The 23,255-nt window shown below is 31.3% G+C and overlaps 1 protein-coding gene across 1 annotated transcript; it reads left to right on the plus strand.

Moving 5' to 3' along the window:
• The first annotated feature begins 13,911 nt into the window (after positions 1-13,911).
• Positions 13,912-15,431, plus strand: LOC134259283 (uncharacterized). Its single transcript, XM_062741886.1, has 3 exons — positions 13,912-14,008; positions 14,379-14,711; positions 15,081-15,431. The coding sequence occupies exons 2-3, from the start codon at positions 14,396-14,398 to the stop codon at positions 15,344-15,346; spliced, it is 582 nt and encodes a 193-aa protein (XP_062597870.1). The 5' UTR covers positions 13,912-14,008; positions 14,379-14,395; the 3' UTR covers positions 15,347-15,431.
• The last annotated feature ends 7,824 nt before the right edge of the window (positions 15,432-23,255 follow it).

A 23,255-nucleotide genomic window follows, 5' to 3' on the forward strand; every position in this document is an offset into this window, starting at 1 on the left:
TTTTTTGCAATTCTAAACCCACAACTATGCCACCACGTCTATGCTTCTCCGTCTAGTTATTTTTTGTACATACATGTACGTTGTTCTATGGGCTAAGCTCATACACAACCAGCTACACAATTTATACAATTTATACTGCAACTCTGTCATCAGTGGTCAACTGTTGTTTTTTCATATTTTCCAAAATATTTCTTGTATTACCAGTTTGGTTCTAGTGTATATATTTTATTTGTTGTTTTTGTTTACATTGTGTTTATATTTCACTCATCTTTTTGTTAGAAACTATTTTATTACATTATGTGTTCAATACTTAAGTCATGCAAACTTTGTATACATATGTCAAGTGAATAATGTAGTAAGCGAAATTTGGGCAGCTACTGACTGCGGTCTTATACTTCCATACAATTATACATATCAAAAGATAGACAATGGGTAACTCGCTAGAAGAATATCGAGCTGCAGTCGGTTTATTCTATTTATCAGGTAAAGGAACTTCTAAAAAATGTTTGTGGTCTGTGTCTCCGTGCGCATATTTGTTACAATTACTCAAAAATATTTTAAAACTACTTAGTCAATGCATGAAATGTATTACACACAATTCTGTGTATATCAATTTCTATTTTCAATTGTTTACATTTGTTCTGTTAGCATGTGGCGATATCGAGGTCAATCCGGGGCCTACCATTGAACATGTCCTTGACATTTTACACCTCAATATACGAAGTATTAGACGCAAAATCGATCATTTAAACTCTTTTGTTCATGATTTTGACATTTTATGTTTTACAGAAACCCATCTGGACGATACTGTACATAATGATGACATACATTTAGATGGGTTTTGTAATATTTTGAGGAAAGATAGAAATTGTTACGGGGGTGGTGTCATGATTTACTTATCTGAAAAAATACGCGCTATTAGGCGACATGAATTCGAACCAGCTGATGTTGAATGCATATGGATTGAAATTGATAATCATACCTTTAACTATTTCTTATGCTGTGTATATCGTCCTCCAAACTCTGATGGCAGTTTTTGGACCAAACTTTCATGGAGTATTGATAAAGTTGGTGAAAAATCCAATAAGATAGTAATAGTTGGTGACATTAATGTTGACCTCTTTACAGCTCCACAAACACATATCATCCGTGAAATAATAGCAACACACAATTTAGTTAACAATATCCATGAACCTACAAGAACTACGAACACGTCGAGCACGCTGCTTGACCCAATTTTTTCTTCTGTTGATATTCAAGTATGCGAATCGGGCACATTAGTAATGGAATCATCTATAAGTGATCATAGAGCTACTTTTATCTCGCTTTTCTCTAATATAAACTACAATCGCTCTTACAAAAGAAAAGTGTGGGCCTATAAAAACGCGGACTTTGGTAAATTAAATACTTTGATAGAAAACTGTAATTGGGATAAAATCATCAATGAAGCTGATACCATAGATTTGGCCACTGAAAATTTCACATCTGAATTTCTCACTTGTGTTCGAGAATGCGTACCGGAACAAACAATAACAATCCGTCCTCGTGACAAACCATGGTTCGATTCTTTATTAAGGAAAACAATTAGAACTAGAGACCGTCTTCATAAAAAAGCACATAAAACTAAAAGAGAATCTGATCGGTCTGAATATAGAAAGGTACGGAATTCGGTTAACAATATGAAGAAACATGCTATGGCTAATTATTACGACAATATTGAAACATATTTAGAGGACTCAAGTAAAAATAATAATAAACTTTATTGGAAATTGATGAAGGATTCATTCAACATAAAACTATCTAACGAGATACCACCTATTGAAATATATAATGATAAAGGTGGTAAAAAGTTGGCTTACTCTGACTTAGACAAAATTGAAGCCTTAAATTCTTATTTTTCATCTATTTCTACTATTGATGATTCAAACGAAACACTACCAAACATGTACAATCTATGTAGTAGCACATTTTGTAAAATATCAATTGAAGAACATGAAGTATCAGACATTATTTCAATACTTCCCGTGAACAAAGCTATAGGTCCCGACTGTATAAGTCATAAAATGTTAAAATCTACTCTTCAGTCTGTTGTTAAACCACTCACTATGTTATACAACAGGTCCCTGTCAGATAGAATATTTCCATCTTTCTGGAAAATTGCTCATGTTATTCCTCTTTTTAAAAAGGATGACCCCTCTTTGGTTTCAAATTATAGACCTGTGTCGCTGTTATCCTGTGTTAGTAAAATTATGGAAAGAATTGTTTTTAAACATGTGTACAATTATTTTCACGGTAATAATCTGTTTTATCGATATCAAGCCGGTTTTTTACCCGGACATTCTACTGTGTATCAATTACTAGAAACATATCATAGTATTGTACAAAATATTGATGAAGGAAAAGTATGTTGTATGGTTTTTTGTGATTTATCTAAAGCATTTGACAGAGTATGGCACAAGGGTCTCATTTTTAAATTACAAACTTATGGTTTATCCGGAGATATCCTCCAGTGGTTTTCTAGTTATCTAAATCATAGGTCACAAAAAGTAATGTATAAGGATTTGTTCTCTTCAAAACTTGATTTATATGCAGGTGTACCACAGGGCTCTGTATTGGGGCCACTTTTATTTCTGATATATGTAAATGATGTTGCTGAAAATATGATGTCCATGTGTAGATTGTTTGCTGATGATAATTCGTTTCAACAATGTTCATACAATATTTAAGACATTGAATACAAGCTAAACCACGATTTACACATTTTAGAATCATGGTCAGATAAATGGCTTCTAAAATTTAACCCATCTAAAACAAAGGTAGTCTTCTTTAACACAAAGGCCATTTCTATTATGCCAAAATTATTTTTTAAAGGAGATAGGTTAGAATGCGTCCCAGTCCATAGACACTTGGGTTTATTATTGTCACAGAATCTCAGCTGGTCTGCATATATTGACGGTATTGTAAACAATGCTTATAAAAAACTTGGGCTTTTGAAAAAACTTAAGTTTAAATTGAGTAGAAATAACCTTTCAAAATTGTATACTACATTTATTAGACCAATGCTCGAATACGCTTCTGTTGTATGGGATGGGTGCTCTGAACAAGATTCTGAAAAGCTGGAAAAAGTACAACTAGCTGCGGCTAGAATTGTCACCGGACTTCCTATTTTTGCATCTACAGAAACACTTTATTTAGAAACTGGTTGGGAAACTTTAAAATTTAGGCGTTATGTTGCAAAAATGTCTACTATGTTCAAAATAAATAAAGGGACTGTCCCAGAATATTTAAATAATATCGTACCAAACAAGCATGGAAATGTATCAAAATACAATACCCGTAATAAAGAACAGTTCATTATTCCAAGATGTAGATTAGATCTATTCAAAAAGTCATTTGTGCCAGACGCCGTGAAAAAATGGAATCTATTGAAATTAGATACAAGAGAAGCCATCTCAATTAATTCCTTCCGTAAAAACTTAAGAGCTTGTACAAAAATCATCAATCCGCCAACATATTTTTCTTTTGGTAAACGCTACACAAACATAGTTCATACTAAACTAAGACACAACTGTTTACTTAACTATGATCTATATAAACGCAATATTATAAACAGTCCTCTTTGTTCCTGTGGAAAGTATGAAGATGTTTATCATTATTTTTTTGCTTGTACAAAGTATGCAAATGCTAGAAACAATCTTTTTAACCACCTGTTCATGCTTGAAGAATTGGTTACAATTGACACTAATTTACTATTATGGGGTGACAGAGATTTGCCTGTATCAACTAATATTAATATTTTTGCTGCTGTCCATAGATTTATTACTGAAACATGTAGATTTTAAATTGATTTGTAATTTAATTACATCACTTGAAAATATTATAATTATGATATTTTAATGTATTTTTTGCATGACATATTGTTATATTTATGGAGAGGAACTTGTAAGTTGTAAGAACTTGTTTCCAATCCATTTGACTCGTTCAATAAAATATGTTCAAAACAAAACAAAGTTTTTTTTACACGTACACTAGAATTGATTATCAATAGCATATAATTTTGCAAGAAATCTGAGTGTTCCAACAAATACATGTATGCGGTTGAATGTTGATAGAAAGCCAGGATAATGTTGATCTTTAATCATGCGTTCATTGGGCAAGTGAGAGGGCATACACGTGCTTTTTCGTGCAAAATAACATTATGTTTAAGAAATACCTGTTCGCAGGCTTTTTTAGAAACAGTTTTCATTGACTTTTTACGGGATCTGCAAATAGCACAATATTTGTGTGACTTTGGTCCGATGTAAAATGTTTAAGCGTCAACATTGCCCCCATAAGTCTGAAGCTTCCCCCTATTCATATCGAGGGTGCATTTTGTGCAGATGTGGTCATCCCCCGTGACCTTTCCTCCCATAATACGCGCTAATTCAGTCCTTCGTACTTCGTTTATCTTTCCCTTGAGGGTTCTTCGATTAGATTTATTTGTGCGCTTTTTACAAACAACACAGTTTATACTTTTAGGCATGGTGAATACTAGTAAGTGTTTTCCTATTATAACAGTATATAATGACGGTTTTAACAGAAAAAAGGACTATAACTTTTAATATCTTCCAGCAGTTTAAGTGAGAGTTTTCTTGAAACAGACGCACGTGTATAATATATAAACACTGCAGTAAAATGTGGAATCAACGATACCTTAAGAGAATTTTTAATTATGTTTAATAAATATATGCAGTGATTAACTAACTTAACCCCCCCCCCCCCCCCCGAAGTAGATCGATAGGTACTTACCGAAAGAAAAAATAAACGGAAAATGGCAAAAATAACGTTCAATAACAGGTAAATAAGACAATTCAACCTTGCATATAGATAAATCAAGTATGCACTTATCCAAAATACATGTATTTTCAAATAGAAGGGTTGTCCAAGTATTTTTAGCCGATGGAATAAGATTTGACAATGGATAGCTCGCAGACACTCTGGACAAGATGTCGAAATGGTGTGCTCAAATCGTGAAAGTGAATAGATTTAAATCACGTGTTCAATGCTTTGTTATTCATAAGGTCAAAGACGGGTTGAAATTTGTAAACAAGGTAGCTTTACTATAGAGACAAGTACCCGTGATTTTGAGGTTTTAGAGGAAATAACACATGAGCGCACGATTGTTTCAATTTCTTTCATGGATGTAAATGATTAGTATTACTTTTTACGTTGTCCATAAAAACGGCAAATTGAAACATCAATGCGCTCATATAAAAAATGGGCTTACAAAATGGGGGTGTGGCCTAAAGTCTATAAGAAATTGATGTAAACAATGTACCCCTGCTATATTAATCAGAAAAATACCTAATTACAGTTTATGAAAGCAAATTTTTAAGTTGAAATTAATAAACTGCAATGTTTAATGGAAAGATTGGGGCAAAATTATGTAGAAAATCTGAAAGTTATTTTTTTGTAAATATTTGGGGGGCCAAATGTGGACGTTTAAACGATTCATTCTTTTGTAAAAATCCTTTGAGAAATCGCACTTTTCACAATCTTTTGAGGATGATGCATAGTGTGCTGTATGCTACCTGAATAAATTCGACTAAAAGTGTATGACATCTGCAATTTTTCTTAGATAATACGGGAAGAAAAACAATTTTAAATAATGTCACATTTAGCATTTAAAAGGTAAAATATGTTTCTACTGCATTGAATTATAATGATTCAGAAACTATGTAATTTAAAGCCGCTTCATCCGAAACAGGCACATATTATCTTAAACAATAAAAGTATGCCATTACATCAAGCTAATATATAAAAAATAATTATAAGATTGATTTGATAGTTTATTACAGCAATCCTTACATGGAAACATAGACCAAAAACCTTGTTGACAAACAGCAGTTTCTGACGGGAAGTTAAGATCTGTTTTGAAGTCACCTTTGAAAAAAATACTTTTATCGGTTATATCTAATTATGAAGAGAATTCAAATCCGAGTATTTTTTTCCATTAGTAGAATCCTAAGTCATGATATATCTTTTATATAAATTTTAAAGAAATTATAATTGAATATCATCCATAGTAATTTTTATATTAATATGCATATTTACAGAATAAAGGAAAATCAGATATTTTTAAAGATTTTTTTAAAAAGGGAGTTTAGTAACGAGGGAGAATATTCCCCGATGTGGAAAAATGCTCGGGTTTGTTCTTTATGAGTTATACATGTAAGCGATAAATTTAATTTTTCGAAAGGTGATTTCACGCAATGTCAACAAAGGATTATTTTTTGTGTGACCTAACATCTTTTTTTTTAACTTTTAGATTTTGATATCTTTAAAAAGAAAAAGACTTTGGGGATGTAATTTGACAAAAGTTGAAATAATTTATGGACAATTATTTTTCAAAAAGAAAAACGAATATATATTTTTAGCGATTAGAATCGGACCAAGCGGCTTTAATTTCAAACATCAATTTTATATTTTGAAAATTTAACGGTCAGATTTGTATTGAAACCGTCTTTGACTTGATATAACATGCATGTGATCATGAGTAAGTATTCCGATCAATAAAAATAGAAGATATTTTGCGTTCTTTTGAAATCATGACGTGTCAAAGCAATATATATACCCTGATAGTCCAATCTATTATGAATTATGTTTACATTTAAGAAAAATGAAACAAATTATTATTATTATTATTATCATTATTTATATTTTTAATGTTGTACATAAACAAAGATATAACTCCTTAGAACTGACGAAAGAGCAGAAATGCAAGTTTCCTAAACATACTAAAAAATTGTACAACAAACAAATCAATGAATGAATAAATTTATGATACTTTTATATGAATATATGAACAACGCAAATACTCGTAAAGTTTTCTTTAAATATCAAAATACGGAACATTTATCAAAGGTCCATTGCGATAATTAAAATCGGGTGCAGAGGAAACAAAAACCCTCTTAAACATTAGTGAAGAAATCAAGTGTCATGGAGTAGTACGTCGGTAGCAATTCATACATATATACCATGCTACTAAAAATATACACTTGTTGATCCTTTTTGTTTTTACACAGAAAAATAAAGCTTAAGGGATTTTACGGGCCTATAAAGATATTCTTGTAACTCTAACAATATTTATAATATTGCTAGATTCTACAAATTTCCTCTAGTTTATTAAGAATTCTACCTTAGTTTATCGAACTATTATCGAACTGCGGTATATTGTTAACTCACCTATGCCAAAGTCTCAATTGAGCTTTTCTGATTACATTTTGCCCGTCGTCCGTCCTTCCGTCCCTTCGTCTTTTACTCATGGGGTATCTAATCCTTACCTGCAACTCCTTTTTATCACTGAATGTTTAATGAGACTTTCCCAGAATTTTTGTTATATCGTGCCATTGCGCAGCACTTCATATTTTACCTTATTTATTTATTTATTTATTTTATTTATTTATTTATTAATATTTTTTTTGCATTTCTGGTTTATCCCGAAAAAAATAAAGGCACGGCCATTTTTCTATATTAACATTTATCAATCGCAACTCCTTATTTAGCACTTAATAAGATTGAATGATATTTTCAAAGATTTTAATAACTTATTTAATTCCATTTAGCAACTGCTAACTTACCTTTTGATCAGACACTTATTTTGGACCTTCAGAGCAAAATATGGACTTTGACATTATAATCATACGCATTAGGTGTGTGTGGGGGTATCATTTAATGAGCTTTGTTTCAAATAGTTCGGAAAATAATTGGTTAATGACAACATCTATAAAAATTATGAGAGTAAAATAATTTAAAAGCTTAAGCTAAGAACTAATTGTTGTTATTAGTTGTGCGTCAGTATTATTTTTATTTCTCTTCAGATTATTATTTATAAAAATGATTAATAAAAATGGATTTTAAAAATATTTCCTCAACATTACATTGTCTAAGTTGTGAGCACAAATCCCTTTGATTTTTAGGAAATAAATAAAGCAGCACGCATGGAGCTTTTTAAGTATCTGGGGACTCGGCATGTATAGAAGCTGTTCTTAATATTACTGGTGACGAGTAAATGCAAGTTTTTTTTATATTATAGAAAAGCTATTGCATTTTTTCCTTCGCTCTAGAAATAAATATTTTTATTTTGGAGTCAGTGATCATGGGAGATTTAAAAGAACATGAATTATATGTAAAGATAAAGCCCATTGATGAGGTTGATCCATAGATATATCGACTTCACACACAGAAAAGCATATCGACCAAGCATGAAGTGCAAGGTCGATAATTATGTTTTTCTGTGAATTTATATATCTATGGATCTGTGAAGTCGATATACATGTATCTATGGATCGACCTCATCAAAGGGCTACATTTGTTATAAAATTATATTTTACGGGGATTGAATGAACAAATTTGAACATATTAGGAAGAAGCCATAAGTTTTTCTCTTGGCTTTTTATACACTTAAAGTTAATACGAATAGATAAAAATTAATTTGAGCTGTTTAATTGCTGCAATTTGAGCTGTTTAATTGTTGCATTACATTTTGTACTGATTTTTAAATAAACATCTCTAATATGTCTTAATACAAAGTAGATCTTTATTCAAGGCACTGCAACATCTTGCCATTTACTGTCTTACAGAAAATCAGAACTATTCAGGAGTTTAAGTTTAATTTTTCTTTTTCAGAATCAGCAAGTCATACATTGGATCATTTCCATTTTTTATTTTAGAAATTTCAAGCCGATATGCGTTTTAGAATTTAAAAATATTAGCCGAAGTCATTTATTTAACGATATTTAATTTGACGTTTTCTTAATTTATTTTTATAAAACGAGTTTTGCCTCTTTCTCCTTATTCTTTTTATTTTAATTAAATCCGGTTACTTCCTGTTATCAGAGACAATGTGTGCAATTCAGAGTTAGGTTTTATTTTTTTTTATGCCCCCGTAAACGAAGTTTCGGGGGTATATAGTTTTTGTCGTGTCCGTCTGTCTCTCTGTCTCTCTGACTGTCTCTCTGTTTGTCCGCAAAAACATTAACCTTGCCCATAACTTTTGATTCAGTTAAGCTACGACTTTCATATTTCATATGTATATTCCTTGTGACTAGACCTTTCTTTGGGTACCACCAAATTTGACCTTTTGACCTTGACCTTGGCGTTTGACCCACTTTTACATGAAAATTTCAAACTTTTACTTTGGCCATATCTTTTGAACAGTAGATACCAGGACATTTATACTTCACATATGTAATGTTTGTTGAAAGACCTTTCATTGGATATCAACAACCTTGACCCTTTGACCTTGACCTTGTAGATTTCTGTACTTATGAAAAAACTTTAACCTTGGCCATAACTTTTGAACGGTAAGATATAGGGCTTTCATACTTTATATATGTAATTCTTTTGAGAAGACCCTTCATTGGATTCCAAGCAACTATACCCTTTGTCCTTGACTTTTGAGTTTGACCTACTCTAAAAAAGCAAACCTTGACCATAAATTTTAAAGGGTTAAGGCTAGTGTTCTCATACTTTACATAATTATTTAATCCTTGTGACAAGACCTTTCATTTGCTAACAAGAAATTTGACCCTTTGACCTTCACCTTAGAGTTTGACCTACTTAAAAAAAATTTAACATTGGGCATAACTTCTGAACGGTTAGGGCTAAGGCTTCCATACTCTACATAAGTATTCTATGTGGCAAGATCTTTCATTGAATACCAATTACCTTGACCCTTTGACCTTGACCTTGGAGAATTTGCACTGATTGAAAAAACTTTAACATTGGCCTACTTTCAAATTTCATAATTGTTTTCCAGTGAGAATACCCTACTTTTGGTACCATTAAATTTGCATTTAAGAAAAGTTTAATCTTTGCTATGTTGCCATACGGGGGCATCAGTGTTTTACAAACACATCTTGTTTACAATATATATCCTTCCAATTGTTGCAAAACTCCGAGAGAGGTGTAAAAATAATCTGAAAAGTTATCTGTTTTCCTTAGAAGTACCTATCAATGAGTTAAATGCTGACTGACGTTTTGATATCTTACATGTAGACCATCCACAGGCCGACGGAATTAAAGGACAGACAATGAAGCACTATGAAATGCCTCTGATTTGTTGCCAAATGTCCGAAAAAGCCAGATAACAATCGTGTTTTTTGAACACCTTGCCGACTATGTGCCCAAATCGATCAATTTTCAATCAAGACTGTAAATTATTTATCGAAGGAGTAAAGAAATATTCACATCTCATTTCTCCACGAGTACTACCATGAGGAAAATAGATCAGCTGCTCTTTCGACATGCTTAAGTTGGGGATCTTTATCTTGATACAGGTTCTCGTATTAAAAGTAGAAGATTTCCCAAAAATGACCCGCATTTTCACTCCAGAGTGCCTGGCGCTTGAAGAAGGAATTGTTGCTAAAAGTTTTAATCGACCGAGGATTAAACCTCAACTTTCCGATCATCTTTGCCTAACTTTCCACCCCAGCTTCGGGTGCCGACGCGTATTGGGCTAGAAATTTAAGGTACTATTATTATGTCGCCCCGAACGAAATCGGGGGCGACATAATAATATTGTACGCATGTTTTTGTTCTCCGGGCTGTTTCTCGGAGATGGCTAGGACAATATTCCTGAAACTTTACTCAAAGGACGTACTGGTTATAGTTGTGTGGACATTCATTTTCAAAATAGCTACAGTTACCATGGAAATCTGCAAAAAGCTACGAATTTTGTCCACGAGTGTTCTCTCTGGTCCCTTTAACATTCGCTATGATTTTTTTTTTAATTTAAGGAATTAGTAATAGTAGTTTCGCATTTAAAATTTTCAAACAATCGATTATTGCCATGGAAACCAGGGGAAAGTGAAAATTCTTTTACTTTGATTTTTAAATCAAAGTACTTAAAGGACTGATACGAACTGATGGTTGTCCAAGCTTAGCTAATGGGTATTGTTTTAATGATACAAAAATGAAAGTCTTGTCCAGTTCGGGGCGACATACGCTATTGCTTGCAATAGCAGACTTTCTAGTTTTAATTGGTATTTCTCTTGTTTAAATAAAAAAAAAATGATTTATTACCACAGTGTTAAATTAGGGAACACTGCTCTTTGATTTTGACTTCCGGGTTCCCCTTGCCAAATATATATATATATATATATATTATAGGGAAACGAGCAATCAATTGCGTGCCCGGGTGCGTGTCCACCGACAACATATTAACTCTCCGGAATATCGGCAAATCCCTCTGAGTGAACATTTGGATACTTGTGGAAATAAACAATTCACTATATTTCCTTTTTACAAACTTTCAAGTGAAAGTGATATTCAGAGACGTGAGAAAGAAAAACATTTTATACATTTGTTCAAACCTAGACTGAACAATTGAGCATAATTGTTGTAAAAATTGTACTTATTATTTTCATTCTACAGTTTTCCCGCAAAGTTTGACTATGACGTCACAATAGACGTTTGTATGTAATGTTCCGCTTATTATGACGTCATGTTGCTATGTTACGTATTATAAAGCTTTTGAAGATTTGAAATGAAAGCGCTTAAGCTAAACTAAAGGTTTTCGTGTTTCTTTTTTGAAAAGATTTATATATATATATATATATATATATATATATATATATATATATATATATATATATATATATATATATATATATATATATATATATATATATATATATATATATAAAGGAGCCTTCGTTCAAAGCATATAGTGTTTGATCCTTTTTATTGTTTTGAAGACAATATGTATTGTGAACGAAATCACAGTTGCGAGTCGATATTTGATTAAAATACAGATTAAAAAGAATCACTATGCAAAAATACAATCGAGGCATGAAAGATACTGTAAAGCTTTAAATCTTTGATTGAATGAATGTACAAAAAGATGTATTACGTAATGTTTCACTTGCAGATAGAGCTCTGGTATTTCGATACGTATCGTTTACATGCATGTGTCCTATTGCAACTACATGAAAAAAAAACCTTTTATAAGCAGATGTTTATTCTTAAAACTACAGATCACAAAAGATTTAACTGTACACACTCATTTATATTGGATTTAAATCAGGTATGTATATAAAACTCTTTCTTAAATGTTACAAATATTTTCTTTTTTGTCAATGCATTTTTGAAGTTAATTTAGGTTTGGATAGCAATTTAGGTAATCCTTCTGAAAAATATATGTTTACATTTTCGAATCTGTTAAATGACTGTATGCATGTTATGACTGGAAAAATATAATCTTGTAATCTTGTAATAAATTTTGCTCTTTTTCAACGGTACTAGGTTTACAGAGTACAAAAAGGCTACATGGATTTATAAGTATTGTTACAAAAACTAAAATCCTAAAAACACTACAGTTAAATTAAAAATAGTTTAAATGCCCCAAAAATTACACCAATATGCATTAGTAAAACATAAAAGTTAGACATTTCATGATGTTTTTGCATTGGAAAGTCAATGCAAAGGAATTCGGGTACCTATCAATTTTTTTAGTACATAAAAAGGTATGACGTATTTTTATCTTTATTAATTTTTTGGGTAAAATTGATAAATTAAAAAGAATACATCATACCTATAATTCAAAGATATCACTTTTTTTAATTTCCAAAAATTTCGATAATATTAATTGATAGGTATGTGTACTTCCGTGCTAAATGAGAAATCACACGCAATGCCATCAAAACATTACTTTCTCATTTTTGCTTAAAGTTTTAGTAAGCTAGTTAATGAAGCTTTAAGATTTTATTTTAGAAGATAGTTTTGCAAGCTTTTTATTTTCTTTGAAAATTTTCATTGAAAGTGTAGCATTGTGTACGGAATTCTACTTTAAGCACTTAATACCTCTATAAAGGAGGGAGAAAATTTATTTAATTAAGATATCTCTATATGAAATGAGAGTACATTTTAAATGAGCATATAAGTCAAATTCTCTTTTAAGAATGTCGATACTTTATACATCATTTTCTAGAAATCCGTCATTACTGTGAAATTCTGTACAATAAAACATGTGATTTTTTTCTATCACTGCAGATCTCGAGACAGTAAATTTCAAGAGAGTAAATGGACACTTTTTAGGTAATTATAATATACTGTGTAATTGTAGGTTTCAAGGCTACACATAATCTCATTTCGTTACATGTAGCTCTACTGCTCTACTGATCAGAGACCAATGGTAAACAGTCCCTGTAGACGTTTTGTAAGTCTGTAGGATTGCTGGTGCCGACATGCTGTACATTCCGTGAAATGGCATTCAATTTTATTTAATGATAGTCATGATACCTTAAGACACAGTAAGTTGTGGCTTTCTTTCAAAATGCTATTATATACTAATATAAATAGTGATATACCTTTAAATCTTATTTGTCATTCATGATTACATGATCTTGGAAGTTTTGGCTAAAGATACAAAACTTTTTCCTGTTATCGACATGTAGATACAATATAGGTACATATGTATATTAAAATAGTCGTTTTACCAAAATTAAATATTTTTTTAACGAAATCTGTAAACAAATGGAGTTGCATCAGGTTAGATATTCCTTTCTTACATGAAAGAATTGTAGGAATATTTATCCCAGCTTTTGTCTGCGATAATTGTTGAAAGTTTTGTAGGCATTTTAGCTTGTGAAAGAAAAAAAAACTTCTTGAAAAATATCAAATGAAAACGGTATAATAAAACAATTATAACGAATTTACATTCACTTTTCAGAATATGGAATTCTATGATAAAGCTGAGGATGCAAATTCAATCAACACAAAAAGAACACGTGCTACATGTATAAACGTGAATATTTAAAAATAATTCTATTAATTTGCTTACAAAAGCAGAAGCAGGTATTTTTGTAGAAAGCTATGCTGGTATAAACATTCACTATAAAGTTTTTACATGTACACGTGTTGTAGATTCTCAAACCTGTTCTAGCCATAATTTGCGTGGTAGTAGGAATATCAGCAGTGGTGGTACTAGCCGTAGAATATAGTCATCCTACTTCTAAACAAAATACAGGTAAGCAGAGAGAGAGAAAGAGAGGGAGAGAGAGAGAGAGTAGTATCGTTTTCTTTTTTAAGACTTTCCTTTAAATCTTCATCGATCTACAATATATTTTTTCAGGTGAAAAAGCAGACAAATTTGGTAAGTTATTACTTTTAATCACAATCAATATTTTTTGAATTTTGAAAGAGACTTTATGAATAGAAAGAGTAGTTTATGATCATTCCCTTCAAAAGTATTAGTTTAATTAACCAGTATGCTGTAATATGTATTTAAACAAGTATTAATTAACATACCGGTACATAGTACAAAAATTGAAACAAACCTTATAAAGTTTAATGCAGGATAACAATTATCTCAATTTTAATGCCTATATCATTTATAGACTGTGAACCTAAGCCGATGTCCGGAAAGCTGAAATTTAATTCATCAATAGAAATCACATGTGTGTATCCAAGTGATACACCTATTAACGACTCAATTGTGATCTTGGAATTCATACCAGAAACAGGCCCAACCGAAGGCATTATGGAAATAAACAGTACAGTAGAGGCAAAACCATTCCGCATTGGACGATGGAACATTAAAATTAAGGAGAGCTCGGTTGAATTTCATGCAGATCCCAATAAATGTGACGAGAATGGATATTATCATATAACTTTGTATAGTGTTAATTCGACAGAGAATTTCAATGATACAGTGGGCATCAAATATGAAAGTAAGTTTTTTTTTTTAAAATAACTCAATGAAAATGTATAATTGACTTGCAGCATATAAATACACACCTTCAGATACACATACGTAGAAACACATGTTACACAATATAACATATTGACTTTAATATACACTTAACAAAACTTTTTAGTGTTCACACTAATTCATGTATTTATTTAAAAACTACTTTATAATTCACGTTATCCTATAAAATAATTTCCATAAAGTATCTCGAATGAAAATAATGCATGTATATATTGTTTAATTTTAAAAACCAAGAATCCATATGTTTATATATGACTGTTTATCAACAAGAATCATTAGTATACTTTATTTTAAAGCTTTTCGGAATATTGATTTTGTATAATTGAAGATGAAGTGTCGGCTGACCAGATGGATATCAGAAAATCAGAGAAGAATGGTGTTTACGAGATCACCTGTTCAACTTCCGGTTACCCACCGGCGACAATCATCATACAGAGGACTATACAGAATATTACCTACCCTCTCAATAGTGTAAACTCTTCATGTGTCATGGGATGCAACGGAAACGATGGTTGGTCTGCTCAGTGTACCGGAAGTATTCCCATAACTTCTGTGAGGTCTCTGGACGAAGTTACATGTCACACTGTCCGATGAAGAGGAATTTTAGCATACTGAGGCAAATTTTAAATCAATGTATGACACTTTCTACATTCATTATAATATTTTAAAAAATGGTAAAATGGTTCAGAATTTTTTATTCATGATATATACAGTAAACATATATTGTTTAAATTCATGACAATGAGCACAGATTGCGTATGACCGATCAGCAAACGATAAAATACATGTACTCAGTAACTGTAGCGGATCCAGAAATCTTGAAAAAGACGGGTCATACAAGTAATCGGGGTCGGGATATAGCTAACAGTCGCTCCAAAAAAACATGTATTTTGGACACAAAAGGGGGTCTGGGATCCTCGGGTTCCCTCTAATTGAGAAATAAAAAATGCTGTGATTTTATCAGTATTTCGTTGAGCACCAATTTCCGAGGATTTCGATGTTGAGGAGATCCACGAATTTAAATGTTCATTGAATTAAGAAATACGACATTCATTTGTATAGGCAATGCTTTTGTTCACGAAATTTCGTGACAGCACATGTACACATTAAATGAGAAAAAATGTCAACAACAGTCTTGTACTTGACATGTACAGCTCCGAACTCACTTTAAACTTTGCATGTTTTTTTTCGTAAAAATTACTTTGACAATTTTAAGGGGGGGGGGGGGGGCGCCGGGTGCGCCTCCCCCTTAAATCCGCCACTGATAATACGTACCCTTTTTTTCTTAGGTGAACAAAAACGACTGATTGGAAAAGACAGCACCACAACCCCGACTCCTACGTATAACGCAGATAAAATTGGATTCACTGCAGTAACAACGGTCCATCAGACGCATTTAATGATAGACAGTACTGTTCATTTCCCTAAAGTCATCACCAATGCCGGCAATGGATTTGACCCAATTACAGGTATATTTCGGGCACCCGTTCCAGGTTTATACCTCTTCAGTGCGTCCATTCTGAGCCTTGTCGCCCATGAAGTCCGATGTGAAATCGCAAAAAACGGGGATGTCGTGGCGTATATATTTAGTGGAGACAACGCAACGTATTCTACTGGAACTCAATCAGTTTTACTCGACCTCTTACAAAATGATGAAATCTGGATAAAAATTACCCATAATAATGACGTGAATATTCTAGGAGGTGGTTGGTCATCCTTCGTAGGAGTATTGATATCTCCATAATTTAGTAAAATTTTTGTCAAGCAAAGACCCTTTTTCAGTATTGATATCTTAAAAAAAGCTCGACGTAAATATGTTTCCTGTATTGAAATTTCTGCATAACATGATCTGACATAAAAATCATTTCTGAAAAGATGCAGCGATACTTCAAACTGTTTTGCGTTACAGCGAAGATAGCAATACCTTAATTTATCTTATTCAAGACGCTTATATTTTTAAAGCGCACGCAAATTGCTAATGGCCCTAAGTGTTCATCAAAATCAGCTTTTCAAGTGGTTCTCCATATGAGTGAAAAAAAATTCGAGAGGGACGTTAAACAATATACAATCAATCAAACTGTTGTGGCTTTAATTTATGTTATTGTTGTTCATGAAAAACAATATTACAACTTTTAAAAATGAAATTTATAGCAGAGGCTTTTTTTTTATCATATTAACTTTTATTTAAAAAATTACATAATTATGATTAAGCAAAAGAAAAAAAATCTTTTTGGTTTTATTAAAGGACAAGTTTAAAAAGCCCCCAAGTTTTGCTATGTCTTTAATGTAACAGTTTATCCATAAAAACCTGTTGTTACCCCTGCCACAAAATGAGCATTGGTTTTAAGATTTAGAATATACAGGGGCCAAATGGGAATATATTTTCATTTCTCAATTTCATGCAAATTTTCATCAATTTTACAGCACATTTTTTTGAGGAAAACATATATAGGCTTGCCTATGTACCAAATTTATATATATATTATACAATAAAATATCAGATGCAGTTTATGTGTAAAAATTAAGGGCATACGACAAGATTGAACTTTTTGGTCGAAGAGAAATATTTCCAAATATGATGAAATTCCACCAGTTTTGAAGAAACTGTGTTTTATATTTTAATGATTCCATGTAAGTTTGAGTCAAAATTAGTACTTATACATTTTAAAACATTTTAACTTCTGATACAAACTATCACAATTCTACCATTGTTCTGATTTTTATATATGGCCAGTATCTTTTATACATTTTTTGCTTTAAAATGCACCCATAAAATTTTTCCTGTCTTATTGTTTGGCTTAGACAAACTTTTCTTACCATAGTTCTTATATTTAAGGCCAAGGAATTTGTATATGTTATCCGATATGTATTGCGATATTTTTAACCGTAAGCGGTTTATAAACAAGCGTACTGCAATATTTTTAATGTTATATAAAATGGCTTTTTCCTTATTTCATTAATTTAATTTCATTGTAGACAGAATGTACATAATTATGATCAAAAAGGCTTCAAACTGAGCATTATTTTAAAAGTAACGTCAAGCGGAGAGATGCGTTTTTTATGTAACTCATTGTGACGTAGGCAAGTTATGTTATACGAAATGGATAAAACCGTTTAACCAATCAAATGACGCGTTAAATCTGAAATTAAATTATTTAAAAATAAAATTCCTTAGTCAAAGCATTTTGCTGGTATATCGATATTGTAAAAACATATAGCGATACGATATTGTTTGTCGTTGTATTGCAATATACCGAAATATCGATATTTTTGCCCAACCCTACTTTCTGAAATCCCTGGTAACGCATGCTGACTTTTTGTTTGTATACATCTTATGACACTTTAATCTTAAAAGTGTGTAGAAAATTAATCTTAAAAGAAACATATGATATTGACTCATAATGTATTTTACGCTGCTCCTCCTTGAATAGCCTTCTACGTATGTACATACTTAAAAAATATCTTCTCAATTACGTGTCATCAATGAATAATTTTTGTCAAGTACTTTTTGAATGATTTTAAAAATTCAATTTTTTTCAGTGACAACCTACATAATTCATGAACTTAGTTCAATCCTTCAAATATCATCTTTATCTATTGTTATATAGCATGATCTATTTCGGTCCTTTTGAAGGTCAGTGATCCTAAATGTGGTCGAACAGGTGATTAGGTCTCAAGACTAACCTTATTGTTTTGATAAACCACAGGAATAAGGCTTATTTGTCTTGATCTTTTTGAAATACACATACAAAAATACCAATCCATGTACACAATAAAAAGAATACATTTAAATTTAAGTTATTTTTTGTACAGCTATATAAAAAGTTAACTGAAATCCTTCGAAAATGTACAATAAAATTTCTATAATATGTCTTTACATGTTAGTATAAATATGCTTCATCAACCATAAATTAAAGAAATTATTTATTTATGCACTTATTCTTTATAACTTAAAGAATCTCAGGTGAACACTTAAAAGTTTGGTTCGGTGTATTTTTAATGTGAATGATTTCCCAGTAGCAACCCTGCCCCCAGGAAACTAGAACTGGGGTGGGGTGGGGTGGGGGGGATAAAAGACGTTGAGACAAGGTATTACATGTATACATTTTGCACTATAGGGTTTAACATTTATCATATTTTGAACCGTCTTCCTGTCAGTTATGGTATTTTAAGTAAAATAATTCTGTGGAAAACACAATTGGAAAACATTTTACTCTCTTGAAATTAGTTTTTTGAAAAGCAAAATCGTTTTTTCAACAAAAAGAAAATCAGATCCACAAGGTAATAATTAAACAATTTATGTAAACACAGACGGTCAAGGAATAAATGCCTGATCTTATTAACCTCCGTGTAGCTCTGAAATATCAAGAGGTACGTGTTTTATGCTCTTTTAACATATTTGTATTGTTTACAGATTTTTGAATTAATCACTATTTTTTTATATTTACATTTAAATTACACTCCACTGATTGGTTTGATGAAGCGCTGATAAATCAAGCAAAAGTAATTTAAATTTTTGCAACCCTAAAGTATTGAAATTGTAAAATATAAAATATTCCCCTAAAACAAATACTGCACATGCGCAGTGAATGCGCAGTAGAGATTATAATTATGTATTAGGAACACTAAAATAAATATTGTTTTATCTCCATTTCATTTAATCATTAACAATATTTAATACTTGATTTTTTAAACTTTTAATACACTTAATTAATTCAACTGATTTTTTTTCTCCTCTCAATATTTATTCTGTTATTTGACTTCCCAAGTAAGAAAGACTCAAACATGTATTTGGGACACTTGTTATATTCCTTGATGTTGTTTGTTCCATGTTAGCTTCTTTCCCATTGATATAAGTGTACAATCATGTAGTTTGATCACTTGCAAACTTAATGCAATGTCCCAATGAAGCTCTAAAATGGCTTCTATATTTTTCATTACCAGTTTTTATCACCAAAGTTCAATTTTCAGACTGTTATGTACACGCTTAACATTCACATTCGAGTCAGTTGTCGTCAAAGACTGTACTTTCAAAATATAATACTTCATGCTATTCACTTTCTATAGATAGGTTAGACGTCTGATTACGTAACCAACTACATGTATATGTCGTAAATAATTGAATGTCAATTTTTATGAAGAAAGATCTCCAATAAGGAAAATGTCATTTAATAAATAATATTCTACACGTGATTTTACTTAATCATGGTTATTCAATGATTTATTTCAAAGCATGATTTAATAGACATTCTACACATAAAAGACACAGAGAAATATGTTTGGATACTGGAGTACCTGATGTTACGTTGCTCTGTTTGACACAAATGAAGTTTGAAAAAGAATGGTCATTTCTTCATTAATAATTAACAAAAAAACTTAAAGTACATGTAGATCTATGTCAATTAACACATAATATAATTGACAAAACCAAATACATTTACGCACATAAATGCAAGGTTAAAGAAAGAAACACATAGAAAAACATAAAATCTAAATTTATCAGTTTTAAGCAATGAAATACGCATGGTACAAAAATATACAATTAACAAAATTAGTACAAGTATTTCAGACTTAAAATTTGTCAAAGATGGAACAATGCTGTAAATTGCTTATAAAATTCAAAGGATATTAATAATGAAGTGGAGAATTAGTATGACTGATAAAGCATTTTGATAATTTATGAAACAGTATCTCTTTTTTTAAACTTTATTCAGAACCTGATTTTAGGAGAATGTCAGAAAAATCATTAATATTCATGCTCTAAATGTTTATAAAAATACAGGCATAGGAAAAATTAGTACAAATTCATGCATATCAAATGAGATAAAAAGATTATAAACAGTTAAACCAATAAAAAAAACTTCATTTCTATAATCTATCTAAATTATTTTCATATGCAACAAAAGGATTAAGAAATGATACATTTTCAGTTTGTTTTCTAGGTGACATCCATTGTAAAATGTCTTTGATATTTACGCTCAAAATCACATTTCTCATTTCTCGGAAGGGATTATTGAAAGGGGACTGCAAGGCATCCCAGTACTTGAACCGTGGACTATTATGAAACCCGAGATGTGAAAAATATACTAACATAGTTTTCACATTCTCAACAATACTCTGGTTGGCTAAAACTGGAAGTTCGGCATAAATTTTGTCATATATTACACAGGCTATTGGGAACAACATTTGAAGAAAATCTTTGGTTTTGAAAAATGCTTGTTTTTGAAGTTTATTGAGACGTGAAAACAGTTTTAAACATAATCTGCTTTTATTATATGATGTGTTATTTACTATATGCTTTGCAAGACAATTTCGATTTTTCAGATGAGCTTGTAAAATGTGGAACATTTCGATATCCGATGGCATTTCGCTAATGCTGCGTTTTGCTTGAATCCTTTTTAAGTGCCGAATAACGTCATTATTAATTAAATGCTTCGCACTAACTTTGAATAAGATTTCATCAAAATGAAAGAGATCATGATAGACATATTTATTAATTTTCCTTAAAATACTAAATAAAAAGTGGATTTCATCTTCAAGTTTTTCATTGCAAGACATTTTTCTTAAAAGGCTATTTCTAAAATTGTGTAGATGACCTACACATTTCCAAGCCACAGAATTCTTAGGAAAGGCAAACGATTTGAAATCAAGAAATAGTTTAAACATAAGTGATACAAACTCCAGTCTCATAAAATAATTTTTGTTAATTTTGTCATTAACTAACAAGGAATGATTAAAAAATAAATCTAATTCATGAGGTGTAATAGAAAATTTGTTTTTGCACTGAAAAAGATGTTTATAAGGAGAATTCCCCATCGTTTCAGCAAGTGATGTAAGTCCTTTGGCAACCAATAAATGAATTGGACTTAGTGTCTCGTTTTTGAAGCAGTAAGATTTTCCTTTAGAAAAATAAGAAAAATTAGATATGTAAGGCAATGGGTCATGAAATACATCCAACAAAAAAGAATGAGAGTATGGTGCACTGTCGCTTGGAAAAACGTAGGTAGAGCTGTTTTCTAACATAAAATATTCAGTTTGCCATCTAAACTGAAACACCTTAAATGCAAAAATCGGTACAGTTTCTAACACATCAGTTATTTCAAAAAAAGGAATTAAACCTGAATTACGAAATATTGTAACAGATCCACTTCTGCTAGCTATAGGTAACATATCGTCTTGTGCACATGATTTAATCAAATTTGAAAATGTCATATTAAGTCCATAAATTGTCCGCTTTGTTTCTAAACGTGTAAATAATGGCCAAAACATTCTCTCTTTATCAAGCAAAATGTGTTTGATATACACTGTATTAATTTTTCTTGCGCATGAAAAGGTAAGGAGTTCATTCAATAAAATAGGACACAATAAAGGACTTGGTTGTACGTGTACATCTGTAATCAGCTCAAAAAAATATGACGAATTATTGATAATGGCAAGAGTATAGTATTTCGGATAGAAATGCTTTAGTAAACTTAGCATGTAAAGTCTATTTTTCTTTACAGCAATTTCCATATACATAAAGATATCTTTTTGTTTAAGAATTTTTGTTTTATCCAAATCTGAAAATATCTCGTATGCAAAATATTCATATGAATCCATCAAGAGAATAAGCGTGCCCTTACATTCAGGCAAAGAGAATAAATGCAGAAGATCACAGTTCCATGATATATCAGTAACGTAGATATTTCCTATAGGACCAATTTTCGTCATGTGTTCAAAAATTGTGTCCAGGACAGTCAGTCCATAGTTGTCTCTTAACTGATATACAACTGGGTCTAGTTTATATACCCAAGAACGTAAAACAGAATAATTTCCCGTCATTGCAGCGTAATGCAAAGGGATCCGTCCATCACTGTCCCTTTGTTTCATCAATTTGTTGTAAAGAAATTTTGATCCTACAATAAAATCAATACGTCCTCCTGAGAAATAAGGATTATTAAACTTCATTTCTCTTGTCAGTATTTCACAGTTAAGAGCATAATAATGCAGCACATTTTTTTTCTCGTAATCTAATGCACTTGACACTAAAGCTTTTTGATCTTCAAACATTGAACCAAGAACAATAAAGTTCTTGCAAATGGCTGCCGAATGACCTGGGATAGAACCATTAAGTGTTTTATCCGTGTAACACATGTTTAATTTTTCTAATATGAGATTAATAGATGTGTCAATTCCACTACAGCTGGCATAATGCATTGGAGTGGCTCCCACTGCGTCGGTAACAACTGGCATTCTGTATTTCTCTTTCAATAAAGAAAGCACTGTTTCAAAGGATGAATAAAGTGTTAGCATATGAGCAAAATGTAAGCCGTTGCTACATTGTTTGGAAATAAACGTCTTTTTTTCAAATGCCCCAGTTTTGTGCTCTATTTGATTGATTATGCTAGTAGAACATTTGCTATCAAATTTCAGTCCCAACTTCCAAAAGTATAACAGGATATCTTTTCTGTCATAAGCCACAGCGGTAAAAATCGGTGTTCTCCCTCGTGCATCAGCACATGAA

Source organism: Saccostrea cucullata, unplaced genomic scaffold (assembly GCF_032062105.1).
Source record: "Saccostrea cucullata isolate Sc308-1 unplaced genomic scaffold, CSIRO_AGI_Scuc_v1 ctg2656, whole genome shotgun sequence".
NCBI classification, from domain to species: domain Eukaryota; kingdom Metazoa; phylum Mollusca; class Bivalvia; order Ostreida; family Ostreidae; genus Saccostrea; species Saccostrea cuccullata.

Excerpts from the sequence above, each read along its gene's own strand:
- LOC134259283 (XM_062741886.1), top strand. The coding sequence starts at position 14,396 with ATGTCCGGAAAGCTGAAATTTAATTCATCAATAGAAATCACATGTGTG. Across the intron at positions 14,712-15,080 it reads AGTGGGCATCAAATATGAAA|ATGAAGTGTCGGCTGACCAG; the intron begins GTAAGTTTTTTT and ends GTATAATTGAAG.